This window comes from Varanus komodoensis, unplaced genomic scaffold (assembly GCF_004798865.1).
Source record: "Varanus komodoensis strain SLA01 unplaced genomic scaffold, ASM479886v1 scaffold39, whole genome shotgun sequence".
In the NCBI taxonomy this organism is placed as follows: Eukaryota; Metazoa; Chordata; class Lepidosauria; order Squamata; family Varanidae; genus Varanus; species Varanus komodoensis.
The window spans coordinates 5616793-5635131 of NW_025335922.1; the positions used below are offsets into that span (position 1 = coordinate 5616793).

At 38.5% G+C, this 18339-nt stretch overlaps 1 protein-coding gene across 2 annotated transcripts in view; it reads left to right on the forward strand.

Annotated features, from left to right (window-relative positions):
• Positions 1-15380, forward strand: part of SLC41A2 (solute carrier family 41 member 2) — a 39007-nt gene extending 23627 nt beyond the window's left edge. For both annotated transcript variants that reach the window (XM_044441254.1, XM_044441253.1), the window contains 3 exons: positions 2565-2696; positions 4267-4415; positions 12543-15380. In XM_044441254.1, coding sequence (XP_044297189.1) covers positions 2565-2696; positions 4267-4415; positions 12543-12728 — 467 coding nt within the window. In that variant the 3' untranslated portion in view covers positions 12729-15380. The remainder of the gene's footprint in view (positions 1-2564; positions 2697-4266; positions 4416-12542) is intronic.
• Positions 15381-18339: the final 2959 nt, after the last annotated feature.

Sequence of the window (18339 nt, forward strand, 5' to 3'; positions counted from 1 at the left end):
GGCAATTTTGTTATGATTTATTTATTTACTGCATTTTAATCTGGCTTTCCAGACAATCACGGTCTCTCAAAGTGGCTAATATCAATAATAAAAAGAGAGAAAGCTGGCCCTGATATTCAGCTTACAAACTAAAATGGCAAGACACGCAAGGGGAGTGAAGGAAAATGGAAGAGGAAGGAGATTATTTTTCAAGGCAAGAACAAGACGTTGAACTATAAGCTAGCATTTAAATGCACCTCAGGATAGTCTGATCTCCCCTTGCTTGATTGATGCTCTTGTTCCTTAGGTCAGTGGATGTTCCCCAGCTGCAGTTCCAGGGCAGCTCTCAGTTGAAGCCAAGTGTTTATTTTTCTGGCAGGAAAGGGAAAGTCAGTTTGTTGCAAGTACTCCTTCTCTGATCAATAGGTGTGCCAGGTTGTCTTTGATGTTCTGGACAGCAGAAGCTGGAGTGTGCTTCCCTTGCTGGGAAAAATGGCTTAAGCATGTCCCCCCCCCCCTTGCCCCACTGGTCCCATCAAGTTCAGAACCTCTGTGGCTGTAGTAAAGCATACAAAACTTTAAAAAGCTAGGAGCATTCCACAAGTATGCCACATCATGTGCAGTTTGGCTCTACGTTTTCAGCCTTTCAAGAGCATGCAGGGTCCTTACTACAGGTTTTAAGCTGTACAGTTCAAGGGATTTGTGATTTTGCAAGAAACTCACATCAAGTGAAATCCACCCCCACTATCACAATTGATCACCCTTTCTTGGTCATCATTGCTCCCGAAAGGTTGCCAGATCACGATAGAAACTACAAACAGGATTCTGCTGTTGGTGTCTGTAGTCTGTGCTGTTTTCTCTTTCCTTTGCCTCTTCTCTTATTTCATGCCAACAGTGCACCACCCCTCCTTTCTCTAAGTTTATACCTTATCCAAGTTTTCCTAGACTCCTCCTTTCACTGTGTCTCCTCTACTCACTTTCCTCAGGCTCCTCCCCTTTAAGCCTTTTCAGTTTTCCTGACTTCTTTACTCATTTGTTTCCGTGACCAGACTTTCTAGCACTTCGCTTTCTCCCCCAACCTAATACAGCCTCTCAGTCTCATAAGCACTGTAGTAGAGGCTTCAAATTATCCTATCTGTGTAGTTCTTTCATTTCTCAGTTCTTTATTTTCTCTGCCATTCCTCAAGCCACCAGCTTCTTTTCCATCTCTGTATTGTCTGCACTGTATCCCTTCTTCAGTGTCTTTGCTTCAGAATTCCCTGCTTACCCCTCCCAGGATATCGATCTGTAGCTGTCCTTTCTGTAATCCCATCCAAATGGACAACTGTACATAGACCTGATTTGGATGACAAAGTAACCCACCTCGTGTTAATCAATGCTCAGGACAACAGAATTATTTATTAATTAAATGAAATTTATCCTGCCCAAGTATCCAGTGGCTCACTTGTCTGTTTTATGGTTAAGCAAGAGTGGTTTAACCCTCAAAGAACCCCTATCAGCAGAGTTCACATCATATGACTGGTCATGATAACCCCCAGTCCAGGTTTGTATATTCATAATGGCAGCCAGCACATGCTGCAGCACCTTCTGGGTAAGTTAACCCACAGTGAGCTGTTGTGTCATCTGAATTGGCCATTCTCTAATAGAAACTGGATTGCAAATTGCTGTGTAACCCACCTTGAGGAACTGAATGATCTGAGTGGCACGCTTTCCCAGCCAAGCATTGCCAGAAGACTCATATGTGCAAGACCAATGCAATATAGATGTAGTTACAGAATGGAATTTTAGATGTTCTAAGCCATTTTAAGGCTTGTCCTCAAGCATGCTTGCTTTTTTTTCTTGCACATAATACGCTGAAATAGAATAATATATTGTTGTGGCATGGTAATGGTTACTTTTCAATATTGGAATGTACTGTGTCTGTGGGACAAGAAAGCTATTGAATAATAAGTATAAATTGAGGCAATTTTTTTTCCTTACTACTCTAGAATAGAAGGGGAAAGTAGTTAATATGCTCCCAAACATAATAAGTAGTTGCATTCGTGGCTGGTAAGGGTGTTTGTTTGTTTGTTTGTTTGTTTTCTTAAATTTCTTCAAAATGTTTACTGCCCTGTTACAGCCTTGGCACCAACCCTGTAAGGTAGATGAGACAATGTGAGAAAGAGAGAGGTGCTTCTGACTTTCAGCTTCACTGTTGATTAGAAACCGGTGTTTTCACATCCAGGCTTACTTACTCATATTCATTGCACCCAGTGGACTCTCATGACAGCTATTCAAGTCGAATCTATTCTATAAATCTAATTAGATTTTAGGTTGGCTTGATTGACATTGTGTCCTTCTTTTTTCATGATGTTCCTACCAAACTGTTGCCACTAAATAACTATATTAGCAGAAGTAATGATAGCTTAATCATCATCAAGTGAGAAAATGCAGTGCGAGTGTCATGTCTTCTCCTGTGTGTGACAGGCATAATAGAATAAATTAGTATCCTGTTAGAGATGCCAGAAAATTTACTGCTACATTTACAACTTTTCTCTGTTGCCTTGTTATTAAAATGTCCTTCCCTCTTCCCTGGTTTTATTTAGGTATTGGTGGAAATCTAGTCGCAATTCAAGCAAGCAGAATTTCTACATATTTACATTTACACAGTGTTCCTGGAGAATTACCAGAAGAAGCCAAGGGCTGCTATTATCCATGCAGGACATACTGTGGCACAGGTGTGTATTATGTACACATAGTCATTTCTGGCTTTCTATTTTCATTGTATTCAGCAGATACTATATTTTCATCCTTAAAACAAATATTACTACTGAACATATTGTTATCTGCATTTAATTGAGCTCCATTGCCCTGTACCAAGCATCATAACCTGTGGGTCATGGGAGCCACACAGAAGCCTCCTATGAGGCTTGCCAGAGGAGCTCCAAATCCTGAATGCAGTGACTATCACATAGAGACAAAAAGAACTATTTACAATGCAAAGAAATAGAAGGGAACAAAAAAACAGAAGAAGTGAGAGGCCCAAGATGACCCAAGAAATCAAAGGGAAATTCAGACCTAGATCAGGAGCACTGAAAGATCAAAAGGGGAACATACTATCTGACCAGGATAAAAAAAGAGAAAGTGGAAGAGTATGTGGAGGAACTATATAGAAGGTTTAAAAAAAAAAGAGGAAAGAAAATCCTGTGAGGAAGATCCTATAATATTAACATAGAAAGGATCCCAGCTTTCACACAATGGAGTCTACTCAGATAAATTCATCCAATTCTGAGGAGAAAGAGACAAGGGCAGAGTTGGGCAGATAACTTTGTAATTTCAAAGCTACTTAGGGAAGATTCTCAGAGCATGAGAACTGGCCCTCCTTTGATAGGGAGAAAGATATTTCAGAGCTGAATACTAAGAAAACAAAAGCATGGCCACAGAAGTATTACACAATTATAATGTCAACAGTTCAAAAAATGAAATTGTAGAAGATTTTGCATACTTTGGCTTAGTCATCAATTCAACGGGGCACTGCAGTCAAGAAATTTAAAAAATGGATGAAACTTGGAAAGGCATCAGTGAAGGAACTAGAAAAGAGCATCAAGTATAAGAATGTTACACTGGAGACCAAGCTCAAGATCATCCACACTATTGTATTTCTGATCACTATGTATGGGTGCAAAAGCTGGACTGTGAAGAAAGCTGACATGAGGAAAAAGAATGTATTCGAAACATGGTGCTGAAGGATAGCTTTATCAATAGCCTGGACTAACAGAACAATGAACAAGTGGGTCCTAGAAGTTTCCTTGGAAGAAAAAAATGACAAAACTGAAGCTGTGGAGCCTTGAGCCCATTCTGAGAAGGCTAGTCTCACTGGAGAAGACACTCATGCTAGGAAAAGTAAAATGCAAAAGAAGATATCATAAAGGAAGCAACAGCCATGAATTTACAAGAGCTGAGCAGGTTGTGAAAGGCAGGAGATTTAGCAGGACATTTATTCATAGGGTTGCTGCAAGTCAGAGACTACAAGACAGCATGTGACAATAGCAGGAAGGATGCCAGAATTTTGTAGAGGGAGGTCAGCTATGCAGATACAAGAATTTTACCGTTCTGTTTTTTTTTTTTTTTTTATCTCATATCAATCCTTTAAAAATGGTTGGCATTTTAATGTTCACTAATGATTTTACTAACTTTCCAGGACTAATAATCAAATTAAGTAACTAATCTAATTGTCACCAGTGAATAATCAGCACTGCCTTCTTGCCCATATAAATAAGCTTACCATGTTTGTATTCCTATTTGCAGGAGTAAATAATAAATCAGCCCAAGTTCTTCTACTGTTGGTGATTCCTGGTCATTTAATTTTCTTGTACACTATTCATTTAATGAAGAGCGGTCACACATCCTTGACTCCAATCTTCATAGTGGTATATTTGATCACAGCCCTTCTGCAGGTATGGATAAAGCAATCTGGGAACACTAGATCTATTAAATACTGGTTTCCAAAGAACATAATGTATAAAGTTTGTTCTCAAACATAGAGCAAGCCAATGTCCTTTTTCATGAATTAATGTTAATCTTGAGTGCCATAAATTGTTTGAATAAACATCAGTTTTTCCATCTTTTGCATTCCTGGGAAATTTGTTTCTCAGTTCTTTCCAGCCTGGTTTACTTCCTTGCTCCTTTTGCTTTTTTAATGATTTTTACTTGTACCTTTTGGTCAGGGCAGACAGATGTTAGATTTCCTTCATAGCAGGGCTGTAGTTCTGGCCTGCATAATTAGGTGATATCAGGAGCCTGTGTAGCTTTAGAAGCAATAACCATACTATATGAAAATGTTCTAAAATTATTTTCACTGCTTTGGTATACTTATTAGTTCTTCTGTCTCCTCTGTGAAATATCTACTATTACTGATTTATTAGCTGTATTAGCATTCACAAGCTGGACACAAAACTGCTGTTTTAACTTTCCATCTTTAGTCTTTCATATGTTCCTTCTATAGCATCTTTAGCCAACAGGCATAGGTAGCTTTTACGAGAATACATATGATGCTGGCATGTCAATCCTCCCTTTGTTTATTCATTTCCTGAGATGATATGTGTAGTTCAATATTAAATTGCACCTTAGTCCATGTGTGCATTTGCCCACACTCAAATATCAACTTGCATAACTCAGGTATCTCTGCTTGGTACACCCTGAACACTGTTTTGCTGCTATTGCATGGCTTGAAGTATAATCCCAGTCTTTTCTTTCAAATGAGATTGTGCTGTATCCACTTCAGTATGTGGGATGCAGCAGAATCCTATGGGCTGTATCCTTTTTTGTGGGAGTTCTACCTAAGTAAACATGTTCCTAAAACACACAGAGACTATCCTTTTAAAGCCACTTCTTAGGCTCTCTGTTTCCAATCTCTTCGTTCCTCTTCTTTCTTTGACACATTCCTTACTTTTCTAGCCAATAAGGAGAAAAGCTTCATAAAAAGTAGTATCAGGAGTCAGAGTCTAATAGAATATTTATCTTTTATCTTGACATGTATATATCATCCCATTCCCATAGGCTTTAGGCGGTTTATAAGAAATTAAAACCAACACTGAGTAAGACAACATATTAAATAAAACTGACATGAGAATTAATCTGGGAAGGCCTGTTGGAAGAGATACGTCTTTAACTTCCTCGTAAAGATGGGAATTTGGGAAATCAGATGATTCCACAGCTTAGGGGAAACCACTGAAAAAATCTTCTGGATAGTTGACATTGATCTGACAGAAGTAGACTTCAGAAGATTATCCCCAGAGGACCTTAGCTGGTGAGGCGGAATGCATGTGCCAAGGCAATCCTTAAGGTATTTTGGACCCAAGCCAGGAAGGGAATCTTGGTGGTTGGAATCTTGGCATTTACTTCCACTCTCACCAGTTCTCTTCTGTCCACTGATTCTCTTCTGCCCCACCAGCTTCATTGCTCAGATTTTATTTTATTTATTATTTATTTAGAAAATGTCTAGGCCGCCCCATTTGCTGAAGCCTCGGGGCGGCTTACAAATAAATAAATTAAAATACATAAATTAACAATATAAAACTCATATAACAGTATAAAATAAGTCGCCCTGGCCAAAGAATAAAAATAAATACCATTAACAGTTAAACAATTAAAGCTGCCACTGGTTGCATAAGAGCACTTTAACTCTTCCAGGATAACTCATTTCGGTTAAGGAGATGGATTGGTGGAACTCACATAAGGGAGATGCTTCCTTGACCAGCTTCCTTCCAGAAATTAGTGTTTCTAATTTCTTTCTGAGCTTCCTTAGGAAGTACTAAGTCTCCCTTGCATAAGAATGTTCTTTCGTTCAACTTCCTATTGAAGCCATACTTTTTATCTTACAACACCTGCATTTTGACAAATAAACTTAGTATACTGTAGTTTGTGTTTGAAGTAAAAATATCTCTATAAAGCCAGAATAAAATAATGTCCCAAAGCAATAATAATCAGTTATGAACTTCTTGAAATATGGATTGATTTGATATAGCATTGTTTTATCCTATCTAATTCATTATTCATTGCATTGATTTTAGGTTGAAACTTTGCAGTTCTCTGTTTGCATTTTCCTTCTGTTGTGACACCATTCTAAGCTTGTTTCTTGTGATCAGTTAACATTGCTTCGTTAAAGAAAATGTGTGACTTTTTAGTCCCAGAAAACTCCCCTTAATATATTCAAAACATCATTTTGAGTCTGATGAATTGACTAAACATAAACTGTAAATCATCATTAAGGTGTTGCCATTTGACATAGTGTCAAAATAATGGCAGAATAAAGTAGTCAAGTAAATTTCTCTTGTCTTGTTCTGCTCTTTGTAGGTAATTGTTAAAGGTGTGTGAGGACTCGTGTGTGTGTGTGTGGGGGGGGGAATAAATAGTGGAAAAATCCCTTTCCCCAACAGCTATTCCAGAGCACCCAAACCTATCACCCTGAACATTTGAGAAAAAACCACTATTTGGGTAAGCTTTGGCTTTTAAACCCTCCCTTCCTGTGGTGTTCTGGAGAGTTCAGAGATGGCAGGAAGAGCACCTGGGTTTGCATACCATTGCTTTTCAGTGATTGCAGATAACAGCAGCTATTCTTTTACCAAAGAGTGGGGCTTGGAGGAAGGGGGCCTCCACAGGGATAGATGGGAAACTTCTGTACATCCAGAGGCTGGAGGCTTTCCACCCCTGTCCTAGGAGATCAAAGTGAGAAATGGGTTAGAGCAGCCTTCCCCAACCTGGTGGTCTTCAGAGGCATTTGAACCACAACTCCCAGAATTCCCATCCAGCAGGGCTATTGACTGGGAATTCTGGGTCTTGAACAAGGGACAAGGTCTGGAAGGGGCAAGGTTGGGGAAGGCTGGGTTAGAATATCTCCAATGCTGTTGACTCTCAAGGTTCTTGTTTCATGCTACTCAATGATTGAACAAGCCATGATGTGCTAAGCATGGTTTGTTTGGTAGCCAGGGGGAGGATGCTGGTGCTGATTGCTTGCCTGCCTTTATTGTGTCTGCTTCCCTGGGTTGTTTTCTGTTATGGCTATACTTGAAGAAGAAACAACCCAACCTAGAGATATAATCCATGGGCAGTTATTACCTCACAGCTTATACAAGAGACATCTTACATTGTGAAATTTCTAAGAAAAAATAATGGGATCCAACCAAGAGAAAAGTAATTTTAATGAAACTGGAACACAAATCACAGGCCTAACTAGTCACAATTTTCCATGTATTTAAAGGGACTTAAATACAATTAATGTTCTCTAGCTAAGAGCCTATGTATTTTAGCAGCAGTTGAGATATTTCACATGCTATCCAAAAATTACTGTAGCAACTTTGAAAGAACAACACATAGTGACTCCATGCTCAGTGCACATTTGTATCACAAGATGAGTCAATATCAGCAGATGAGGTCAGAGATACCCTTAATATAGCAATAGCACATCCATCACTTTCGTGTATTGAGTATGTCACTGTGTATATTTTTGATGTGGTTGAATAATATTGCCAGGTGATTGAGGGTTCCATGCCCTACTCTTACACTGTGAGTATACAGTCATTTTTTGGGTCTGAGGACTTTACTTCTTGTGTATGATTTACGTATTGCATGAACTGAATTGTAAATATTTGACATGTTTAATTGTTTCTTAGTCTATAACCAGTTCTAATCCATCCGTTCTGGATTTGGATAACTAATATATGCTAATGAAGTCCCTATTTATTGATTGTTGCTTGAATTAAGTAAGATCCATGGATGGAAACAAAATGATACAAAATGAGGCAGTTGATGTACTCTTTATAAAAGACTATTGCTCTGTGACAGCCACATATATATGATTGAATGATATTCTTTAAAATAATAATAAAGTGCAGCCTCTTGAACTATATTCATCTGGGTATAAAGAAAAAGGCTTCATTTTGAGACTTGTCAGCCATCTTCAGACTGAAGGCCAGACTGGAGTAACCAAGCCGTCATTTTTTTTGTGATTCAGTGTTTGTGACTTTCAAAGGCAGCCTCTGTACTTCAGGTTCCTGCTGAGCCAGTAAAGAGCCCTCTGGAATTTTCACACCTCCGAGGCAAATCTCAGAACACAGTTGTGTTAAGGGCTCTGGGAATAAACAAGTAATAGGAAACTCTAGATGTTATTGCCCAATAAATTTGCCAGGGTAAAATAAAATTGATTGTATCCACTAAGAATAAGAATTGTTGTTCTGCAAAATTACACATTTTGAGTATTTTTTGCTCTTGTAAGTCAGAATTCATTAGATTACTTGCTGACCCTTCTCTTCTAAAAATAACACTCTGGTCCCCTAGCAGTTAATTATCATTTGGAAATATTTACACCTTAATATTGGGAGGACAACATTGGCTTAAAGCCATCATACAAGCAGCAGAAATTAATGGGTCTAGAGAAGAAAAAATAATAAAAACTTAATAAGACCACATTCATCCTGGCTGTTCTTCTAACAATATGAAGATGGCATATATCTGCATCAATATATCTGCTACAATTTAAATTTAGGGTCAGTTCCAGTATTGGACTACATTGCCATGACTTTTTAAAAATAGAGCTATACTTACCCCAAAGATGTATTTGTAGTACAATAATGGGAAAAGACATAAATTGATCAGTTGTATGAAGCAGTCTTTGCCATATGCTCTTCAGATGTTTTGGAGTTCTGCTCTGATCAGCCAGCCTAGCCATTGTTCAAGAATGCTGGGAGTGCTACAAAATCACCTGAGGGCTTCAGGTTCGGAAGGACTGGTTTAGAGTTTTGCCCATGGTTAAGGGGGAAAGCATCTACAACATGTCAGAAAGCTTATTTATTTATTTATCATTTGTTTGAGGGGCAGCTTGGCTTTTAAGTGAATTGCACTGATATTTCATAATACACAGATCATAAGATCAGAAGTGGGCAAAGTTCCAGAGGGTTCCTGCTAGTAAGCGTGCCATTTCTCTAATAAATGATGTGAAAGTATTCTTGACTTCAGACTAACAAACATTTGCAATTCTGTATTAACATTGATAACAAGATAATTAATGTTATAGATGAGGGCTTAAGTTGAGACAAAAGTGTTACAAATTCACTGTGTAACATGTGCAGCTTCACTTTGCTGTGTTTCTTGCTTAGAAAATGTAAACAAGGGCTGTGTAGGCTATACACATAGCAACAGTCTGCTTTCATAAAATGGCTTTGGGTTCTTTAAGACCATAAGAAGACAGAGGGCATAGAACAACAACAGTTGAACAATGTGAACCATTAATGGGCTTCATGGATGAGTTGGCGAGAATGGCTATGCTGTCTGCAGCATGCCGCCCACTTCCACTGTGTTTAATCAACAATATATGATGGATTTATTTGTTCATGACATACAAACACGGACTAATGCATTCTTTAGGAACTAAACAGAAATCCAGAGGTTAACCCAGTGACAGGTCATGTGTTAACTGCTGGGTTGTTTAGTCCCTTAACAATCCTGCTGACTGGGTTCTCAGATCACACTTGACAACCTACAAATCAGTGAATTGTAGACTGTTGATTAAAAGTGGAAGTGGTGTGTCTGCAGAAAGCAGTGTGCTAATTCTTTCTCACCTAACCATGCAGGACAACCGGTAGTTGAAATTACATGTGAACCAGAACAGGGAGCCACATCATGTGGCAAACTTTGTTCTCACTATTTCCATCAGAAGACTGCATCAGGACCATAGGTAGCAATTCCCATTCACAATCCCACCTTGAAATGACCAGAATATGTCCCTGTGGTAGCAGTAGGATGGATGGCAGGTCAATTAGTATTTGGAGTTTATAACTGCTACTGGTGATTGTGACTGTCCACATAATCCCAGTTCCACATTGTCAGAAATACAAGCATTCAAGTTTTCATGTTTTCTCAGATAAACAAAATGGTAAGGGCATTACAGCCTTGGAGTTTCTAGATGTTCCTCCCCATACCATACGTGTTGGACATGTAAAGATAAGTAGACAAATGAAAGCTGGCAGAGATCAAATAGGATTCTGTAGGAATTCATGTTTTCCTTGGGCTTTCATAGACCCAGTATTGTCTGCCACAATCCTTTGTTCTTTCTTTTTGATAGGGCCCTAACTGTGAGACCACATGATGCACAGTAGAACTCAGCATGGAGCTTGTTCCCAAATTTGTCTGTCTGCCTGCCCATCTAACTAGCTATCATATGCCAGATTTTCTTGAGAAAGGTAGAAAAGGTGGCAAATCTCAGATGCAAGAAAACTGATGCCAGTCAGGGCCACAGTGGGCTTGGGTAAACTGCAGGTTTGACCTTTGCTAGCAGCACTCCTTGTATCTGCTGCTGTGATTCTATTCTACACATCTAAACTGCATTGTGTTGAGATACTAATTGTTTGCCTTTCTCCAGTCATGCTGTTATGTGATATTACGTCCAAAGGACAACTGCCCCCTTTTCCAAGCTGTATCTTGTAGAAAACATTTTTTCAGCAAAAATCGTTTTTCTTTTTATAACATCACAAAATAGCATATAATAATCATTTTTCCTATGACCCAGTCATTCAGGAACATGTCTGAATACAGAACATAAATTCTGAAGTCTTTAAAAAATGTATCTCTACAAATGTTTCTTTTTTAAAAACAGTATTTGCAATCATTCATTTTTTTCCTCAAGTAAATAACACAAACCTCTGCTGGAAAGTCATTGTGTATTCATCCACAGCTGTTGCATCTGATTACAGGTTTGAGCATTTGCAGGCCCCTTCTCACCCATCCTGCTCCCCCAAGGGCATATCTTTGGAATTTGGTAATATACGCAGCCTCTGCTTATACACAGGATGCTGAAGCAGTCGTCTCAGCGTACTGGGAAGGGGAGATAGATTTGTCTTTGAGCTCCTTGGTTGTGCTGTGGTCTTGATCAACTTCAATAATAGGAGTAAATAAAAACTATAAGTAATAATACTGTGATGTTGTATGCCAGGAGATTGGGCATGTATAACTAGAGTGGTATGTCTGTGTATATATTTTTTTAATTCCCATAGGCTGACAGATTCTGCATGGGAATTTTACTGGCTAGCATCACTGTGTATAGACTTTTGCCTGCCTTGGAGAAAGAGGCGCTGTCTCAAAGAATCTGACAGGCTCTTCCAAAGAAAATATGTGCTTCCAAATATATTTGTTTGGATTGCCAAATAGCACACCTAGCACATGCATAATTAGCTTGGACTACAGAGTTGTCTTTTCAGCATGGATATTTATCCAAATAACTTATGCATATTCCATAATGGAAAGAGGGGAAAGAAATTGCCAACTATAGGGATACTTCTTAAATATTCTGCTGTAGAAGAGATCAAAAGTAGGAAAAATTTTAGCAATATTAGTGTACTTAATTTATAATTTTGTATCAGGTTAATTATTTAAATAATCTTTAAGGAAATGGGGACTTACAAAATTTTCTGTGAAAAATTTGCTCAATATACCAATGGTAACTATGTATATGCATATTTTATTCCTGTTTTTGACCCAGGAAATATTTTGGGTTTTAATATTAGAACACTTTGGTTTGTTAGTCTTATTTCTTGAAGGTCCAAACCGATGGACAGAGCATCAGTCCTTGGGTGAGCATCCCTGTGCTGTCCTTCCTACCCTGTATTGTATGATCAGATGGTGTGATGTGGTAGGTCAAAGTGTTGGACTGGAGATCCGGGTTCTGTTCCCAGTCCACCATGACTTTGGAACAGTGACCTACTGTCAGCCTAATCTACTCACAGGGTTGTTGTGGGGATAAAATAGGGCTATGTATGCCACATCGGAGTACTCTCAAGAAGAAGAAAAAAGCTAGCTATAAATGCAGTGTAATAATATTTTGGGGGCTTCTGAACACCAAGGATACAATTGGACTGCATCCTAAAATCCTAGCTCTGTATACTTATTATTTAACATAGGCATTCTTTGCAAAAAATAAATCATTAGGAACTCTGTTGATATATTCAAATACATTTGTAGGAATTGTGGATTTTTTTTTTCAGTTCGATTTTACATAGTGTCCAGATAACTTTTTCTTTGTTGTTCTCCCATAGGTGTTTATCTTATTATGGATTGCTGACTGGATGGTGCACCACTTCTGGAAAAAGGGAAAAGATCCAGACAGTTTTTCTATTCCTTACCTTACTGCACTTGGGGACCTTCTTGGAACTGCCTTACTTGCAATGAGTTTTCACTTTCTGTGGCTCATTGGTGATAGAGATGGGGATGTCGGGGACTAACAATCCAGAGGCATCTGCAAACTGGCCCCATCAGGGTGAAGGTGGCAAATGGAAGACAACCACTTGAATCACCATTTCATCTAAAGTATCTCAACAGTTGTTGAATTTGTTGGTGGTAACTTATGGTGCAATCCTACACACATATAAGCAGAAATAAGTCCTATTGAGTCCAGTGGGCATACATGCAAATAAGAATATTTCTAGGGCTGCAACCTCAATATTGGCACTGATACTAAATGGCCTTAACTTAAAAAGTGGGGGTAGAGCTGGAAGAATAAGCATTAAATCTTTTTACCCTGCAATGGAGTAGGGCTGCTGAACATAGTCTAACCACTGAGAAGGACCAGCCAATATTGTGCTCAGCAACAAAGCCCCAAAGTGTAGTTGACAAGAGTAAATTATGGAACTGTGTGATTTGGCCACTGACATTTCGGCCTTTATCATAAATCATTTTGCATTTCAGTGCCCAGACTGGCTGTGTCTTACGGGCTCACAAATCAAATATTTTATTTTGTAGTTATAACTTTTGGAATTAGATGCACTTGTTAAATAGTAGACAAAACACATGATTGGGGCATGAAATTAAGAAAGAAGGAAGCTCAAGCAAGATATTCCAAAGGGAATTTACTGATGGTACTGATGGTACAGAATAAAGCAACTTCTCGCCTGAAAACTAATCTAGTCTGAAAACTAATCAGCTAATTTAACTAATTTAATCAGAAGTTTGTAACAGAGATAATACAGCATGCATCAAAATGCATGGACATTGCTGCTGTTGCATTAAAAATTGTATTTCAGAAGGCACAGTGACACAGTTTTCAAGGGGTCAATTGTGTCCTTTGCAATTTATCGCAAAGCATACAGAATTAAGGCCACCTACAAAAGTAGCAAAAATAGCTTTTAATATGTAGTTGTGGAGAAACTGCAGTATATATCCTGCATAAATAAATGGTAAAGGTTTGGGTGGATTTTTTTAAGATGATAGTATTGAAGAAAAGAAAATACTGAACATATCACTGCTAAGCAGACTTGCTGCATAGCTGCATACAGCAAGTGATTGTTTACTAATGTGTGGTAAGTTCAAATTTTAAGGTCATCTCCAATTATCATTTTATGTTTCTGTAACGGAAATTGCTGCCTTGGTATTGTGAAGGATCCAGACATCTTTTTCAGATACAGCAGTGCAGTTATAAGGAAATTGTATTTTCCTGGCACTCAAAAAAGAACAGCTGGCTGTATCAGTACTTGTAGAAGGAATGTTCTGTAGAATATAATTATGTGAGTAGCACAGGCATCCTTTGGTTAGCACCTGTGGTACACTATTGATGGGCCACATTGCTCCTGTCATGTCTGTCCCATTCCAGGGACAGCTTCCCCTGACCTGCTGCCCTTCAGATGTTTTGGACCACACCTCCTAGTTTTCCCATCTGTTGGCCATGCTGAATTAAACTGATGCAAGCTGAAGCCTAAAATATCTGGAGGTGACCAGGTTGGAGAAGACTGAATCAACGTGTTATTCTTTAAAAATCTGTAAAGACTGTGTATTTCCCATTGTAGGTCTTCAAGCACAGGAACTAGCAATGCGTACCCTGAGTTAGCACTATTTATTTCTGTAGTGCTACACCAAGCATTGCATATTATGTTCTAGACTTCAAAGTGTTTAGTGCTGTTCATGGAATGCATATTGGGGAAGATTGCACACGTGTTTGCAGATCAGTGTTCCCATTTATGGCTTGCTATGAGTTGTAAATTGCTTTGTGAGTTTATATGTTAGACAAGTAACTCTTCACACCATAGTAGCACAATCCCCCATCCCACCTTAACAAACCATCGATGAGGCTACATGTTTCACTGTAATGTGTGTGCATTTTAGATTTCCCATTAATATCGGTGCAATGCATGCACAGGTCTTCCCATTATGTATATCCAGGTTACATGAATTGATCTAACTAATTTATTTCAAATATTAATATGCAAAATTAGGCAACAAAAACTGCAATCCTATATCCACTTTTCTGGGAGCAAATCCCACTGAATTCAATGGGAGTTACTTCTGAGTATGCACAGAAAGGATTGTATTATAAATGTGTACATGGGACTTCAGCTTTCACATGCTGATTTTATTAACATAAAATTAATATCTTAATTTAAATATATTTAAAACAACCCTTTATAGTCATGGTTGTTTGCAGAGTATATTCATCTTTGAGACACTGGCAGCTGTTTAGCTTCCTACTTAAAACTTTGCATAAGTAACTCGCCCATACATTAAAATAAGTATAGCTGTTTGCATAATTATGATTAATTGGCTTGGTGCTGGAATTGGAAGGAGAGTATAGAGAATAGGATTCCAGAACAGTTCAAGAAAATTGGGCTGTCCCTTTAGGTTTCTTGCTCCCTTTAGTCTATATTCGTATTAATCAAAAAAGTACCTTGACTGTAATCCTGTGATAACATTCCTATTCATCTTGTTTTCAGAACCAGTTGGTGATAATGCAAAATACTAGTATTTGGGGATAGATCTAGAAGAAATCACATTTTTAATTCTACTTGGGGAATGATGGAAAACATTTTAATGTTTGAAGAAACTATAGGGTTTTAAATTTCTTTGGACTCAAATCAACCAATAAATGTCTTCTGTTTTTAATACAATATTTTTATTCAGTGTATGTGAACTATTTTAATTTGCTTCTGTCCTAGGATTTGGGTAATCAATACATTCTAGACCTAACAGTATGTCACTCTACTTCCCCTAAAATATGCTGAAAGCTAAGCAGTAATTGAAAGAAAATAAAATGTGTTGCAGGCAGTATGTTTGAGCTGGGTCTTTAGAAAGAACTTGAATGCAAAAGCTTTATTTATTTAGTGCATTTATATCCCACCTTTTTCCCTCTTGTAGGGAGCCCAAGTGGCTTACATACTCCTCTCAATTTTATCCTGTGAGGTAGGCTAAGCTAAGAGTCACTCCATCTTGTGAATTTCATGGCTGAATGTGGGCAACCACCCAGATCTCCCAAATCCCAGTCCAACACTTTAACCACCATGCCACACTGGATTCCTTCTTAAGGCCGTATTGATTGACATGTATTCCTGATAGATGACGTCCCCTGTAGTTCAAAGAACTACTGCTATCTAATTGTTCTCTGATTTTACAGTTCCTTTGTACCACTGGAGAATTCACTCAGTATGAGGAATATAGATGCAAATACTGGATGCAAATGCTGGAGAGTTCACTCAACATGAAGATGGCAGATGCAAATGCTGCAATTTTGCCATTACCCACTTCTCATATACACACTAGTTTTGCTTACTTAGCATGGCAGCTATAGGGTCAGCCTTTCTCCCAGCTATGGCCATGTTAAAATATCTCCTGAGTGGACAGAAATTGAGTATTTTGTAGTGATGCTGGTACATACTTGCCGAATATGAGGAAGACACCAGAAGCAGATACTTCATTTTCAATTTCTGTTATCTAGGAAGACTTGATCTTTCACTGGTGTCAAGTGCCAGATATATCTAACAATGAATAATTATTTATACCCCAATCTTCTAGAAAAACCACCAAGTGGCATACAATGTAATCTTGGAATCACATAAATATGTTGGAATTAAGGGAAAGATTGAAGATTCCATTGTTGTATTGACTCACCAACAATCATGCTGACTAATCTCTGGGGCTAAAGTTTGGGTGTGTGTTTTCAGATTGCCTAACCATTTTGCCTATCTGTTTTTGAGATTTTCACTATCCATCTGGCTGAGAACTTCCTGGCTGCCCAAATTGTGATGGATCCAACGGCTGTAATACCTGTGGTAACATCTTAGGTTTGTTTGACTCTAGCATGGAAACAGTGAAGACTTGCCATGGATGGCCCATTCCTGAACAGTGTTTGCCTTTGGGCTGGTAATTGGGTCATGGCAATGGCTAGAGTCTAATAAGACCAGCAAATAGGTCAATCAGCATTGCTAGCAAGATAGTTAAACACTGAGGTTTTAAACATGCAGAAGCAACACAAGAGACCAGATCAAGTTTGGTTGTTTGGTATTAAAATTGTACTTTAAATATTTACATGTCTTAATAAATATTTAAAGGTTTTTCAACTAAGATTATTACATTACATTAAGGTTTAATGAACCACAACTCCACAATTGGAACATATATTATCACAATTAATATGCACCTTTGGGAAATGCTACATCTTCTGAAATGGAAATGGAGCTGTGATACATAAATCTGAGCTTTTATGCTTCCTAGTGGAATGTTACTTCAGGATCACATACAGACATGTCCAACAGCACCTATTGATTTCTTGCACATTCTTTGTTGAAAGTTAGCTGATAGGACTTCTGGTGAGCTTAGTAACATCTTTCCAGTTCAGAGTTGTGTCCTAACTGATCTGGAGACATAACTTCACAACATTGTGAATAATATAGTGAACATTTGAATAATAACATACTTTTGATTTTTCAAGGTTATTAATCTAAAGCTTCCAGGCACCACATTTGATTTCAGCATCACTCCAAAGGATGTATTTTTGGTGATCATGCGGCTCATGGTGCTGGCCTTCTACCCAGTATAAATACAGACACAGCATTATCTGTGGAAAAGGTCAGATGCAACATTCTGTTAAATATTTACCCACTCGGTATAACATACATTTATAGTCTAAGAACAGGATGGTAAACATCTTGATGGGCTGCCACCTCTGCAGCCTTTCAAAGCATTTCCCAGAGGGTACCAAGGGCTATAGGACTTTTTGTTTTAATGGATCTTCTGATGTTCACTTATCACACCTAACTGCATTGCTGCACCTACATAGCTGGCAGTTGCTGATGTGTCCTGCTTTTCTTGCATGTCAGACCCATTACTGTTAACTGGCATCAGTAGCAGCAGCAATGGAAAAATGGGTAAAGATGCTAGAGAGGTAGGATACTGGCAAGGGTACATTTTGGGATTGGGGGAAGGGGAGCTTATGAATAAGCAACTGAAAAAGTATGAAAACTTCCCATTTAGAGAATAGGAATGCAATGGTCCACTTCTTGGCATTTTCAAAAGAAATGCTACCAGCTGGTCATCAGAGCCCTTGAGGGCAAAAGCTACAGATTGGAGTTGTAGCAATCTGGGAAAGGAAGCAAGAAATATTGCAAAATTCAGAAGGGCAAATTCATTTCGACCCCTTTGCACAGTAATTGGTTCGTGCCTACGTTCAGTTGTGTGCAGATGAAGAGCTTTCCACAAAAGTGAAACAGGTCTACATTCTATGGGAAAGGAAGGTTGTATAATTCTGTAGCCAGGGTGAGGCCACACACACACACACGTTGCTGTCTTACACTGGATGCTCACAAGGCTCCAACTGCAAAGGCGTCTGAGCATCCCTCATGGGGCTGATTGGACTGCACCTTACGTTATCCTTTAGTCTTTTCAAAGCAGTCATGGTATTCACAACCATAGCAGCTATTTTTCCTTCCTTTTCCTGAGTCCTTAATGGGAAAGGATGAAAACAGTCCTTTCTGTGAAGTCCATCAAAAAGCTAAACAATTGCAGGAATCCAACAGTGATGAAGAAACTTGACCTCAAAGGCTTAAAAAGATACATGTGACCCCAACATATATA